Source organism: Falco rusticolus, chromosome 1 (assembly GCF_015220075.1).
Source record: "Falco rusticolus isolate bFalRus1 chromosome 1, bFalRus1.pri, whole genome shotgun sequence".
NCBI lineage: Eukaryota > Metazoa > Chordata > Aves > Falconiformes > Falconidae > Falco > Falco rusticolus.
Window position 1 is genome coordinate 93,510,550 of NC_051187.1, and position 15,345 is coordinate 93,525,894.

Genomic DNA, 15,345 nt, shown 5'->3' on the forward strand with positions numbered 1-15,345 from the left:
ATACGAAGATATATTTTGATACCAAAATTTGATAGCAAAACTAAATTTTCAATTCAATTTAAACTTTTTTTTTTTTTTTTGGCAGGGGAATAGGGATAAATTATAAGTGCAAGCATGTAGGTAGCTACATTGTTAGGAACAGAAAATCTAAAATTATGGTCTAGAATAACTTTATTGATTTCCAATCCTATTTCTTCTAATCACTGATATCTGAATGAATAGCAAAGAAGTCATGTTATTGTACTATGAAACAACCTGTGTTAATGGGAACGCTACTTTATCAGTTAAATGACCGTGATAAGGAATCTATCTCATATGTTAAAAAAGAAAAAATGAGTTAATTTGTTCACTTTAAATGAGGGAAGCAGATGCTACCATCTGTGCATCTGGTGTGTTGTTTTTACTCTGAAGACAAGCCTGTTACCCAACAAGCTGAGCTTGTTGGAAATCTGCTGCTGTGTTCGGGTCATATGCTCACCCACAGGTGGGAGAGAAATCTGTCCAGAGAAGGAGATTTGTAAAGCTGGTTTGCTGCTTAATTCCATTCCCATGTACATCCTATGAGGGCTAGGTGCTTAAAAACCTTGAAAAAAACTGGCTGTGGGTAGCTGAAGTGGTCAATAAGTCTCTGAAAGATGACCTTAAACAAGTGACCCCTTCACTAATTATTTGTACACCTTCTCAGCCTACTGAACAGTGCATATTGACTCATTTCAGAAACACACAACAGCACGAATAGGAATCTGTCATGCCTCTAACTTTTTGTAAAGATTCATCTTTCCATTTCCACCAAATGCCTTCTGAGAGGCACAGCCTGCTCCAGGAGTAATACACTGAAAAGAGGGAGCGTCTCCAGAGACTGCCCTGTTGATGTGAGGTCAGCTTTCCTCAGTGCCTTCTCCCTCCATAAAAATAATGCAAATTAATGTAGTCTGAAGTACTGTTTACTTTTCATACTCATTGCTTTGCTCTTTCTGCTTCATGGATTTACATTAATGTTAGGTTAAGTAACATTAACCTCACAAACTTTTAGTAAAGTGAGAAGAGCTATGAAATCTGTGTCTCCCTTGCAGGACAAACCCCTCCCATCATGGAAAATTCTCATCACTGCTGACATGCCTTTTTCTGATTTCTTGGCACTAAACCATTTGACCTTTCATATTAATCCTAAAAACCTGTACTTGTCACAGCCCAGAATATTGTTTTGAATTAAACTGAGTGATAGTCTTGGGTCACTCACCTGAAATGCCACCTTCTCCCCAAAGAACCAAATATACCAAAACTCAAAACTTTGTACTTCACGGATTCAGACCTGATATTAGTAAGTAAAGTCTCTGATCTTACTTCAATATGTTAATTTCATATGATGTGAAATAATTGTAGCAAGAAAAACCTTTGCAACCTTTAAACCCTGTGTCTGTTAAAGCATTTTCAGAGATTAAAAAAAAACCACTATCGAGATATTTATTAATTCATCCATGTATCCAGTCATTAGTGCAGTTGCTTAAGCATGACCAAGCAGATCAATTCCCACTTTAACTGAAGAATGTAAATTTGTTGACTTTGGTTTACATTTAGGATTTTAATAGTCATAATTTCTATAATCTACTGAGAATTCTGTTGTGCAACAGAATATACTATGCAAACCATCTTCAGGGGAAAGAAACATATTATAGAAGTATAATTACTGAATTTTAAATAGCTTCCTATTCTCTAGGCATTCATTTCTTAAAAAACATATTAAATATTTCCTCATTAATTCCTGTAGATTTACAGGAAACACAAAGGTTAACACACACACAAAAAATATTGCTTTTTGTCCATACATGATACAACATACTACTCTTTTTGTATGATGGTATATGAAAAAAACACCTCCAGTTGAATAATCTTTTATTTCTAGTAACCCCTTCTGAAAAAAAATAATAATTCAGAGGTCTTATTCAGGGCTGTTTGTTCAGGCAACTCTTGTCTAAAATTTTGCCTTCAAAAAGACGTCAGGATGAGGTACACTAATCTTTTAATTACAGCTACTTAATATGATTCCCCCTTGCCCCCACCCCCATAAATATTGAACATTAGTCATGTTAGGAAAAAAAGCTTAACTTTTTAAATATATTTTTTTCTTTTCAGGGATCTGATATCATAAGTTATAGGCTAAACTGATATTCTGACAGGTTGAGACAGAAACACATACTAAATCAGAATTCCTTTGAAATACACTGTTAAAGCATTTTAAACATCAGAGACAAAAAATGGCAATCATTATACATCCGAGAGTATGCCTTGTCAAACAGGGAACATAACTCGTCCTGTCCATAACTGAGGAGTGTAATGGTTATTCAGTGTGTGGATTCAGCTCTTCTGCTGTTCCCACAGAATGTTTTTCCTGAAATTTTGAGGAAAAACTACATAAGGCTTTCACATTTGTGTGTGCTCTTTATGTACAGCTAAGGACGCATGTGGCTGCATGGAGGCCATGGAGGATGGTGAGAGGGAAGGGGATAGTTCCTGATGGTCACTTCTCGATGCTCTTCACAGAGATCTCTGAAAAAGCTTTATTAAGAAAGCTAAAAATGCTGTTGCTAGTACACAACATCTGTTACTGATGAGTGAATTATAGGTGATACTTTTCTACCCCGCTAAAAATCTAACTTTTTTACTGTATTCTACTAAGGTTAAATGAAGCAAGAAGAAAAATTACTTTTTTTTTCTTTTTTTTTTCAGGGAAGCATAGCTCCCTTGTTGCAAATAGAGTAACTGCATTATTGAAATTGCAATGAACATAGTAACCGTGTGTCCCCATATTGCTACTAAGAAGCCACAAGTTTTATAGGGAGCTTGCACCAGGACAGAATATTATCAGCTTGCAGCTTTGTTTCCTGTGGTTTAGCTGTGACAGCAGTCTCTCAAGCTGATCAGGTTTCTAAGTTTCATTGATTTTATTTTTGTGATGCAACTATAGCTTTATATAGGTGGCAGAAACAGGTAGTTATTCTATATAGGAGTAGGTATTTATGGGTCTAACAGAACGATGTAGTGGAGAGAACTTTTTGCTTTGTACAGCAGCAGAGGCCTTGAGCAGCAGAGAGCTGGGATGCAGCGCAGAGGGGAACAGGCATGGGATGAGAGGGGACAGGGCGCAGGCTGGCACTGCAGTCCCCACAGCTATAAACAACTCACCCATGGTCAGTGAAATGCAGGTGTGGATGGTGCACAAAACTGGGTTTAGGGGTAGCAAAGAGAACAAAGACGTGTAAAAGTCACCACCTATAATAGATTTGGATGTAATGTGGAGCTGCAAACCAATGGAGAAAAAGAAAGGTGTAAAAAAGTGTTAGCAAACATGGAGAAATGACCCCAGGTGAATCCTAGAGTGAGGAAGAAGAAAGCACCAACATGAACACCCTATTCCCCCAGGGAAGGACTCCAGTTGCCAGCAGTCCACTGCAGCCCCCATCCCTCCTCCAAATGATGCCACTGCCTTAAAGGTCCAGAGGAACAGCATAAGGGTAAGTGCTAGCACCAGCAAAAAGCGTAGAGACTAAAACCAGTATGTCTCAATCTTAATTATGTTAATATTCTTTCCTTTCTGTGACAATTAGGTCTGGACTAATAAAGATGAGGCTTTTAAGATTACATTTATTCTCACAGTACATTTTAGTTTTACTTTCATCAAAGGTGTGCATTCTCATTGCCCATAAACAATTTTGAGTGTCACAATAGGAAATGTAATTATTTTTTTTATCAGTATTTTAAGTGTAGTAAAGGTGTAGTAAATCACAGGCAAAGAATTATTTTTTGCTAGCCAGGGTAACTACAAAATATAATATCTGAACTGCAGATGTTAGCCCGGCTTAAAAGTTTAGATATAGAAATAATCAGTAGGCAGGTCAACTCTTTTAGGCTTTTGTTCTTCCCTATTGAGTGTGCCTACTTGTTAAGGATTTCAGTGATGGTAATCCACACTGAATGCTGCTCTTTACCTTCTAGGTCTTTATTCAAAATAAAACTAATTGGGAGACATTTTGTTCCTACCAATTAAGTGTGTGGGGGAGTTTAAATACAAGTGAAAAGAAAGCAATGAGCAGTCCCAGGGAAACATGCAAATCTCAAGAGATGGGGAGAAGATGAAGAGGCAGGACTGAAGAGGTGTAGGAGAATATGAAGAGGAAGGATTGAATGGTAAAAGCAAGAGAAAGAAAAGAGAGGAAAATTGTTCAAAATAAAAGAAAATCTAACATTCAAGACAAAAAACTGTTGTATATTTTTGTGCTACCTTCATTGCACTAAAAGATAATGAAGATAAATTAAATCCCTGGAAAATAATTAATATAAATTAGGTTTAGCAAAAAAAAGCCCTCGTTTAAGTAGAGAAACCCCATAGAAGTCAAGGGGGTTCTGCCATCAATATTAGAGGGTACCTGTATAGAGCCTCCTACAGTTTTCATTCCTACTGTGGAAGGTTTTGTGGAATAAAAGAGAATGGGGAAGACTGTGTAGAAAGTTTAAAAAGAAATAACACAGAGAAACCTGGTTTTCAAAGGTACCCAAACACAGGTTGTAACTTTGTAACAGAAGACTGACTTCTTGTAGTTATCATTTCACTTCGTTCAGAAATATATACTTTAAAATGTACCCAGCCATCAAGGAAGTACCCCATGAGTTCAGACAGAACTTGAGACAGCAATAGTTTTAGTCTGAACAACAGGCTTTTTTTGGCAGACTTAGGAACTAACACATAACTCTGTGTTCACTGTAGTACTAATTACATCTGCCAAGTACTCACCTCCCTGGGGAAAGAACTGAGAGTAAATCTCTTTAAAGGTTTCTTCATTGACAACGCCACTGGGGCACTCCTGAAAAAAAGTGAAAGACAAGAATTAATACCATCCAGTCTGGTTCAGTCAAATCATGTATTCATGAGACCCTACAGAACATGTGTGTGACTGAGAGTTTAACATGTCTGATTTTGAACTTTCAACCAAATATTCATGCATTAAATGTTTATCACTTAGAAGGATGTTCCCAAAGAGTTCCCAGGGGACAAAAATTTCTTCTATGCTATATGTCTCCACTTCAGTCTTAAGATCTGAGTGACAGACATGAGCTGCACCCATGCTGCTGCAGTGTGTGGAGCTCCCAGCGTCACTGCGAGCAGAGCTCCCACCGCTGCAAGCAGCATTTGCGTGGCATGGAAACCAAGCAGGAATGTACACTGCATTTGCAGTCAGGTATTACTGACAGAACATGCAATCATGTTCCACCAGAGGAGTTACATTTAATGAATTCAAAAGACCCTGCCACAGGTCTTATTCAAACCTTGCAGATCCTTCTGTCTCTTTACATCTCTTTTATAAACTGAAACATGTAAGAAAGAATAAGCAATTACAAAGAAAATTAAAGGAAGTAAAGGAGAAGAAAAAAGAGCATTAGAGTGGTGACTTGACAAAAATGACTTATGTAAAGCAGAAGCAATACCGTATTGTTTACCAAGTCACACAAACATCAAAGACCAGACAGCCAACTTCTAGCCCTGAATTTGCCAGTCTTAGCAGATGACTTTGGGCAACGCACTTAATCCCTTTTTGCATTAATTCCTCTTTAACACAGACAGTGAAAAAAGCCTGGCAAGCTCTTTAAAAGGAAAGTATTTCTAGAAGAAAGTTAAGAAAGAAAAAACGGATTAAGTGTTGAGGTTCATATTGCTGTGATATTTGGACTGACGGCTCAAACTTATATGCTTCTAGTCCTAAACTAGAGAAAGTAAATAGCTTTAAATGAAGATAAAGAACAGTGTAACATCTTTTGCCAGTGTAATAACAGCTTTTCCTGTGAGAACAAATAATATTTCTATTAGATCAAACAAGTAACACTGAGGTATTCATAGTTCTGACAGCTTCTGCTAAGAAACAAATAGTGTAATCTTGGTGATTAAGAGATGAATGCACCACCTGAAAAATGCATGTCAGATCTGTAGATCTATGATTACTTAGATATATGTCACATCCTCAGCCTAAATCAGCTCTTCACCATAACTAAGCATGTGCAAACGCGTAGTCAGAAACAATTCTGTGTCATCAGAGCAGCAGACATACAGCGGCCATGGAGTAAGAAGTATGAACTTATTTGTTCCTGGTCACAGAGGCTGCCACTGATGGAGGCAGAATTAAAGCACAGGTCTCTTAGAGACCAGGTATGTACTGACAGCTGGGCCACACTGCCTTCCAAGCCAAAGCCTTTGGGGAATGGAAGGAACAATGAAATGAATCTACCGTCTCTACCCCTTGTCAGGTAAGAAGCAATCCGTTAATTGAGAGGGCATCTCCCTGCCTGTCATGTATTTATGCATAAGAGCATTCTAAAACATCTCTCCCTGCTTTACCAGCTTCCTAAACGGACTGCAACCGGATGGTCTAGTGTCTCTGTGCCCCCCCTGGCAGGTTTACTGTGCTGCTTGTGCAGCCTTCCGGACTTGTATAAGTGCATGCAAAAGAGCAGTACTTTTACGTGTATTTGAAGCGCAATAAAGAATACATCAGTGAACTGTTCAGGTACTTACTGATCTAACACTAAAGTTATTCAATGTAGAAAACTTAACAAAGGCATTTCATAAGTTCCTCTTACAAGCATACATTGGTATGTATAGTCTATTACATCATACCCAGACCTGCTAAAGGAAGAATAACGCAGGCTTCTCCCCAAAATGGGGTGGGACCGTCAAAGGGCAATGCAGTATTTCAGAATATGAAAAAAGAAGCCATGGGTTCTTCCTGTTCTGCATGTAATTTCTTTTCAGACAAAAAGTTAGGCATGTTTTGAGTGAACTAAAAAGAAAACCTATAATTTTTGATTTGTGCAACTCAAAGTTTTCCTTTTTAAAAAAAAATTACTGTCATAAATAATGGATGAGAAAATGTGTGTTTACATCCATCTAACTTCTATGGCTTACTAACATGCAAAGCATTTTTTTACTTTTTCCTTGGATGAGAAAGACATCAAAATATGTTAATTTTGCAAAGACTGCTCTCCCCTTTCTTACAGGAAACACCAGCAGCTCCAACTGTGTCAGTCCTTAGTCTGAAGTTGTGAAGAGCAGGACTTCTATTTCCTGACTGCATTTAAGTATTGTGATGTTAGAGGAGAATTAAAGGCATTCTGGAAAAAATTGTCTGATTTATTCTTTGTTAGTTCAAAATAAGTTAGCAGCCTGTTTTTAGAGAAATACATGACCTACATACCTCATTTAAGTACTTTTTTTCTGTCACACAATGAACTCCAGTTTCACCATACTGTTTGAAAGAAACATTGCTTGAAAAAGCAACCCACTTTCATAAGATTACATATTAGTAGAGGCAGAAATGACCTCTTGTGTTTCCAGGTTGACCCTCTGTATTTTCCTCTGCTCTTTACCACAGCATTACTAGTAACACCTTAACTCTTCCATCCTTGGAGGTTTGTAGTAAATGGTATCTTAAGGACATTCATTAAAAATCCATTATGCCAACCAATTACTCTTATCAGAAATATCAGTTCAAACTTTTCTTTCTTTAGCTTGCATCTTTCCTCTGAGACTCTACAACACAGTGAACATTTTTGTTCTTAAATAATTTTAGTCTAACTATACACGTAGCCAATATAATTTACCTCCAGGACTGCTTTTTCTTGACTCACAGATCTGACTTTTTGTTTATCAGGAGATTTCTCTAGTTCATGAAAGAGATTTAATATTGTAATTGTTAAGCAAGCCCTGTGGCTTTATGTCAAGTTATTGCTAACTTCCTCCATTGTACCAACTATAATTTGAAAAATCTTTCTAACCTTTCATTAAACTCTTATAAAATAGAGGAAAATAATAAAATAGTTTGAAAGAAGAATGTGAGGCTTATTTAAATCGTTTCTATACTCTTCTTTCCTCCAGGTGTATATAATTTATTTTGTTACAGAAAATTTCTGTTTGACAGTCTTTTAAAATTGCATTAATGATGTACTGTGTTTTCCTTCCGGAGAATAAAGAGAAATAGTTCATCTTGAACTGTTTTTCCTGAGTCCAGTACTCTCTCCTTTAAAAAGAAAATATAAACCAGCAGAAAGAAGAGACAGAGAAAAATAAATATGATTCTGCCTTTTGATGATCTCTCTGGCTTGCAGTTTTACCGCTGGGAAATTACACCTCCAGCACATGGTCTTATGAACCACTCCAAAAACTGTAAATTATTTACAAGCTTCATGCTCTCTAAGCTGTCTTTTTCTTCAGTATTTCTAAGAATACTGCAATAGGTGGATTCTTTGTTACTATCTAACTAACACTCTTTTTAGATGAGGCAACCCCCCAAAAAAAACACAAAAAAAGGAGAAATATCAAAATGCTGAAAAGAAGATGAAGGAGAAACAAAGCTCAGAGTTTTGTCTGCTTAACAAACAATTTTGTATGATGGAAAAAGCTGTGATAGGAGCTTTGGCAATTTTAAATATATACATATTATTTTACATATTTAATGTAAAATATATTTACATTATTACATATTACTTAGATGCAAATTCCCCCATATGTATAAATACAGGCTTTTGCATGACAGGTTCTCCATCCCATGCTTTATCTGCTGTCAGTTTTCATTCTGCTTCATTTTAGATATGTGTTCATCCACTGACTTCATTATCATTACTGATAATGTTTTCTCTTCATGCATATACTTCTATTCTGACTGAAAATTTAAATTTTATAAATACAATTAGTGTTTTGGGGCTAAACATCTAGTTTTAACCAGAAAAAAATACATGTACTTGGTGTTTAATCAGTGCATGTTGCGTATTTAACCTATATTGGCCTCCTATGATAAGACATCAGTGGCTATGTAGTAAAATTACTCAGCAAAATTATCAGCAAACCATTAGTCAATGTTCTATCAGATATAAGCATCTTTTTAGTGTGGCTACAGAAAAGTATTATATCAGCAAAGTTTATACTTGAAACGTGCAGCATTTTTTCTAGGCTTATAGAAAATTTAACTGCAAGGGAACTCAAATGATCTGGAAATTCATTTGCTAAAGTATTTATGCACTATATAAATTATCTGGAACAAGCTCAGCAATAGTCAGTTCACAAATTACTCCTAGCTTGATCCCCCTCTAAAATAAAGTGTCAAAAGTAGCACACGTAAGAAACTAAGGTACCAACTGTCCCTCTGAGAATGGAAAAGGTAAGGACTTTGGTGAAACATGTCTAACACGATCCCGCTGCTTTGGAAGGAGAAACACCGGATAAATCTCACACTGAAAGGGCCTCTTTGGAACCAACACAGAAGCTGACACACCGCCATCAGCATGATATCCACCCTGAAGGCTCTCGCCAGAACAGCGCTGCTCTGGCATTGTGGTGCAGTAGCTAAGCCAAGCAGGTATTTGTCGTACAGATACGACACTAGATCCAAAACCAACCAGCCAGACTTATAAATCTTACCAACTGCCGCTTTCAAAACCTAACTCTCGATCCCTGACCCTCAATAGTCTCTGTATGTTTTGCCAATTCAGCTAACAGTGTTTCACTTCCCAGTGTCGCTGCTCAGGTAATGGCTCTGTAGCCCTAGGCTGACTGCAGCTAGGAGGGTAAGCAGTTACAAAAGCAGAATGGAAAGGGTGGGACGATCAGAAACAAACAGAAAAAACTCTCTCAAACAAGCAATGCCACGTTAAAAAAAGGTTTGAGTTTGTTGAAGTGACAAATACGATTCTAAGTGCTGTTACAACTAAGCTGCTGGGTCATTAAAAATGCATCTCTCATGTTTAGATGGGATAATTGGCTGAGCAGGGGTGGCAATGTTATACTGCATGAAGTTAAAATTGCAAAATAAAAACAAAACCTGGAAGTAACATAAAAGCCAAAGAGCAGTAATTGCATGGCAATGGTCAAGGTTTCTGAGGCATTTAATTTTCTTTCCCACAGCTGCAAATCTGAAAGTTTGTTTCAAATGCCTCCTTTGAGTGCCTGCTGTTTAACTTAAGATCCCAGTTTGCCTCCGACACAGGGGCAGCCCAAGCTTTTTTTCCCAATTTGCCAATCCATCGGGCTCCTCTGGAGCTGTTCAGTTCTGCCAAAGGACAGATCTTGTTCCCAATCATTTCTGCGCTCATTTCCCTCCGCTACACCAGGACAGCTCTCCCCAGAGCCTCTCCCCAGTTCCTCTGGCTGCTGCCTTACTCCTGCCTGTCTCTTTTCTCTTTACCCTTGCACAGGGTGCCAAGCCCCACTTCACATAGTCTCTGTTTCTTAGTTCTTGGAAGAACAGGTCTATCAACCCCTCTCTGAATCCCCACATCCCAAAATCTTTTCCAGATCCTAATCTTTTCTTCCTTTTCAGAAGCTCCTTCACAGATAATGTTTAGTCTGTGTCTATCACTAAATATTACCCTGTTCGTCAGACATAGCAGTCCAAGATCAAACCAAGAAAGCATCCGATAGATGCAAATTCCCAGTCAGACAGATCCAAAATGGCAGCTCACTTTTAAGAACTGGCACATTCTCTGAAAAGCATGAAAGGATAGCTTTCCTAATACTCTTCTGCATTCTCACTTTGTGTCGAATCTTGCCTTGCACTGTTTCTGTAGCATAAGGCAGAGAAAGGAAGCAGAGAGAGAACCCTTTCTTGGTAGTGGGTAATGCCCTGATGTGAACTTGCACATGCAAAATGTTAGTTAGGAGAACTTTATACACTGATTAGTGTATAATAAACTTCTCATACCATGAAAAAGAAGGTGTTGGTGCTGCCTGTATTCATATGACTGCTCCATGCATCTGTCTGTGAACTGTGCGGCTAGCCATGTAGAGAGATAACTATGTGATGTATACATGTGCTCTACGTGTGTGTGCCTACTGAGAATACATCTTTAGCCTCTCTGCTGGATGGAGGACTTCCAACAGACTTTTCTCTCTCATGCTGTTGAATCTGGCCTGGCGTTTTGCCCTAAGAAATATAATCATTTCATTTATTATGAAATCCTATTTAATTTATTTTAATACATTAATGTAAATTAATACATTAATTTATTGTTGTTTATATTTATTATTATTGTATTGATTTTACTTGAGAATACTTTTAGCATTAAAGATGTATTTATCAAATAGAATGGGGCTAAGCTCAACTTTTGACCTGCCTTAGAGCTGCACACTGAGAATAAATTTGTAATTTGTTGTAAGTTAAGCAAACAAACAAATACATCAGTAATTTTGTAACTAATTTCTCTGTAATAAATATAAATATACTTGTCTTTGATGCATTCATCAGGAATAGATTTCATTGCCTATTTATTCTGAAGTGAGTGCTGGTGTGATTAACTTTATGTCCAGAAAGTACTCTTAGAATACAGGGTTCACTTTTGATACTGGTTTTTTTTTCAGTAAAACAGCAGAACACGTATCAGAACTGATCTCCATGAAATGGGGCTGGGTGGCATTGCTAAAGTTCAGATCACATTATTGGGCAATGTAGAGGAAACACCAAGAGCAGGGACAAAAACGTGCAGTAGCTAATACAAGTGAAATTATTTTAGTGGGACTTCAAAGTAGATGATACAAACAAAATGAGGTTTCTAGGGGAAAGAAGGTTTTGATGTCGTTAAAGGAAAAGCAAGTTCAGTCTGAAAAACATCTCAAAAGACATGCTTAAAAGAGATAGCATTCACTAGCCTGTGAAGTAGCCTCAAAAACTAATCCAGAGAAACCTTCTCTTTTGAAATATTTGAAACGTGGCTGAACAAAGCACTAGAAATCAAGACTGGGAAAACTAACTTGGGAATAGTGAGATAGTTCAAAAAATCTTTTTCCTCATTAGTACAGATTAAAAAAATCAAATACAAACATATTAATGCTCCTTTTCTTTTTTCTTTTCCTTTGCCCTAAATACTTCTAGAAGAAGAAATAACAGAAGATGTGGGGAGAGGACAGCAGCTCTTTTCCTGCCATAGTTAGGTTCCCCCAAGAGGGAAATGAATTCAGAGACTGAACAATAAGCGAAGCATTGTCCATTAGGTGTTGGTAAAATTTCAAGGGATTGTTTCTCCTTTTAATTAAAATTTTTTGAAAAAATCATGTCTTTGTAATCTGTTACAGAAAGTCATTTCTCTGAGCAGCTTCTTTGAACTGGCAGCTTATGGATCGCTGTATTGTCAGTATTTGGGTTTCTGCTTTTTAACACCTCTTCTTGAAGCGAGATGAAAGACAGAAACATTTAACTTCCTTTGTATAGATTTATCATTCAACACCTCAACACATCAAATGGGAGCTTTGAGGAAGTTTATAGGAAATCAGTGCATGTATGAGATAATCGCAAAGACTACAGAAGAGAGACCTACTTTGGCTCTTTTCATCAGGCAATGGTATTATTGCCCCACTGCTGTGTTCCTCTTGAGCTTTGCTGTTGGCCTACTATAAAAACCAGTTTATCAAAGGACTGGGAGGATGATTGGCAGGACAGTGTCTCACACTACTCACAAAGAATGACAAATTGGGTTTATTCTATCTTTACACCTACCATTTTGGGGTCTGGTCAGGCCTATGATATAATGGAACAAGTCCAGACCTTACCTGCCTTTCTTCTGAAAAGCTGTTGAAGGAACTGTTGTTAATTACTGAGAAATGAGCAGACATGGGAAGATGAGCAGAGGCTGGCTGCAGTGGAAGAGATGGGTAAAAGCTTTGAACATATGTGCGTTGGATGCCTGGTCATCAGTAATGATAACCAAACAGGCTCAAAGGAAAATTGCTTGTTGTGTATGTGATCTGTGCAGATGAAACCATAGATGTGAGGCTTCATAACATCATAACATCACAGATTAAAGACATAAACCACACTTGGTATATATAAGAAAGTGTCATTTCTTTCCTTCTGCTAGACACAGGAGGCCCCTCCAGTGTTATAACCTTTTGTATTGGTTTAGCAGCCAGGTTATCAGCTACTCTAGCCAAAAAAAAAAAAGACTGTGGCCACCTTTTTCATGCCACTTACCCATTAACAGAATATCAGTTAATTTTCTGAGAGAAGATAATTCCTCAAAAAACTCCCAAACAAGAATTTTGTACTTACATCAATTTTCCTATTCCCTTAAGTAATTGAAATCTTTTGCTAACTTTCCTAAAATTTTGAAGTTATATTCTATATTTTAATTAATGAATTATTAGTACTGTACTGATAAACAAAGAACTTTAAAGCTAATGTGGATCTGGGTATACCAGAGAAATCAGAAATGGAGTAATTCAGGGATATTTTTTCCCTCTTTGAGCATAATTCATGCTTCATAATTACGCTATGTCTATTTAATGTAGAACGCATACGAAGTATAGGACAAAGTGTACTTAAAACACAGTTATAGTTGAAAGAATTTAATAATGATTTTTGTTCTAAAAAAGATTCCTCGTGTAAAATGAAGATTAATTAGTTCATTAATGAAGCCTTTCCTAGTTTGTAGGAGAGCTGAGAGTCCCAGTACATTAATATGTGTAAGACACATGAAGATACTCTGAGACTAGGAATTTTAAAAGCTCAAAATAAAAGGTGGTGTGGGTTGGTTTTCTTTTTTTTTTAATTTTTATTTATTACATTGCTTGAAATTTCTCTTACGAAAAATTTAATTTTAAGCCCAGTATTAATATGCTTTTCATCTGTGGGATATTGTCCCTACTATGTACAACAGTGTAAGAGTTATATATATGAATGGATATGTTTATAATGACCTATTTCCAGCTTGATGGATTTTCACTCATTTTCTCTAATGAATAACCTGTGTTGAATTCAATTACATTGAAAAAAGCTGGTGTTTTTAATTTCAGTTATCACTTCTACTTTTCATGTTATCAGGAAAGGGGCAGCTGTTAATTTAACCTCCTGTCTATTGGAATGAATTAGTTCTTGGGTTTTTCTTTTTAAATTTGGTTTCTCATCGTAGTTTTCTCAGGAGTGGGCTATAAGAAAAAGCTTTTACAGCACCTTGGTCTACTTTTTAAAAAATAACTTCTGTGCAATAATATACAAAGATGCTGTAAACAAAGAGTGATGAATGATGAAGTATGTTGACCAAAGGTATATCTCAGATCAGACTTACATGATGACTCAAGAAGGTCAACATTTTTTCCTAAAACAGCTTGCTTTTTTAAAAGATTATTGCAAAATTAGGCCTTATAGATCAGAACATAAAACAACATACTGTAGTCTTGTATACTTGAATATACTTGTGAGCCTTAGACAGCTAGTAATGGAGGTAAAGAAATATTTTCTCTATTCTTTGTAGAAGCTGTATGGGATGAAAGACATACAGATAATATAAAAGTAAGGCATTTTTTCTGAAATCGTTAAGGGTGGTTATCTTAGATAGTCTTTTGTCTCTGCTCTAAAGCCTTCCTATGAATTTGCCTATTTATAGTTACAGATGTAAAAAATAAACAGTTTTTGAAGAAGGACCTAGAATGCGAAGGCATCCCCAATTGGAGTGTACTAATTACAGGGTCTAAAGAGACACCCTTACTGTTGGTATTTCCTCCCTGATCTAAAGCACAGTAGAATTACTTCAGCTAAAAGCTCACAGGGGCAACACCTCGGGTTGTTGCATTACAATTTCTGTCACATAGGTGTAGACCCAGTTCATAGCTTAGTGGCAACTGTCTACAGTTTTAGGAACATCATGGAACACGGTGGATTTGGTAGCATCAGTCTCCATTGACATCCCTTGTTGAAATACATGTGAAAACTCCTTTCAAGCCTTGTCTCATCAGGTAAAACACAAACTTTACTGCTTCTGTTTAGCCACCTGTAATGGAGTTATGATAATGCTTCCCAATAGCACAGCAAAGTTGTACAAGATTTTGAGCTCCCACTGGAAAACACTCTAATGAACAAAAGCCTCTTCCCACCCCCTGCTTGCTATGACAGTTCAGAGGAAAACAAGCAGAAATAAAGACACTTGCTCAAATCCAGCATGTGTGGCTTCACACAGTAAATAACAATCAACACTTCAGCTGCCTCCACGATACATCAGGCAAGGTGCCAGCAACGCTTTTAATCAGCAAGCTCTGTTCTTTGTTTAGCAGTCCCCGCTAACTAGTGTAATTTTTAGTTTCCTATTATTAGCGCTGGCAGTAAAAAACCCCAGTAAACATGACTAAAGATTTGAATTTAAAAGCTCACCCCAAAGCCTGGCACACCGAACTTTATGGGTGAGTCCCTGGCATCTGAAAGGTGCTTACTGTTTCTGCCCTTACTTGTCACTACAGGAGAGCATTTTACAATCCTGACTTCACTAATAGGTAGGCACTATAATTAAATTAAATGTAGCAGAACCCATGCTTCAGAAGCTGAG

At 37.1% G+C, this 15,345-nt stretch overlaps 1 protein-coding gene across 7 annotated transcripts in view; it reads right to left on the bottom strand.

The window, feature by feature from the left end:
* Positions 1–15,345, bottom strand: part of KCNIP4 (potassium voltage-gated channel interacting protein 4) — a 427,804-nt gene that overhangs the window by 11,990 nt on the left and 400,469 nt on the right. For all 7 annotated transcript variants that reach the window (XM_037390378.1, XM_037390339.1, XM_037390369.1 and 4 more), the window contains one exon: positions 4,790–4,859. In XM_037390378.1, the coding sequence (XP_037246275.1) occupies positions 4,790–4,859 (70 nt within the window). The remainder of the gene's footprint in view (positions 1–4,789; positions 4,860–15,345) is intronic.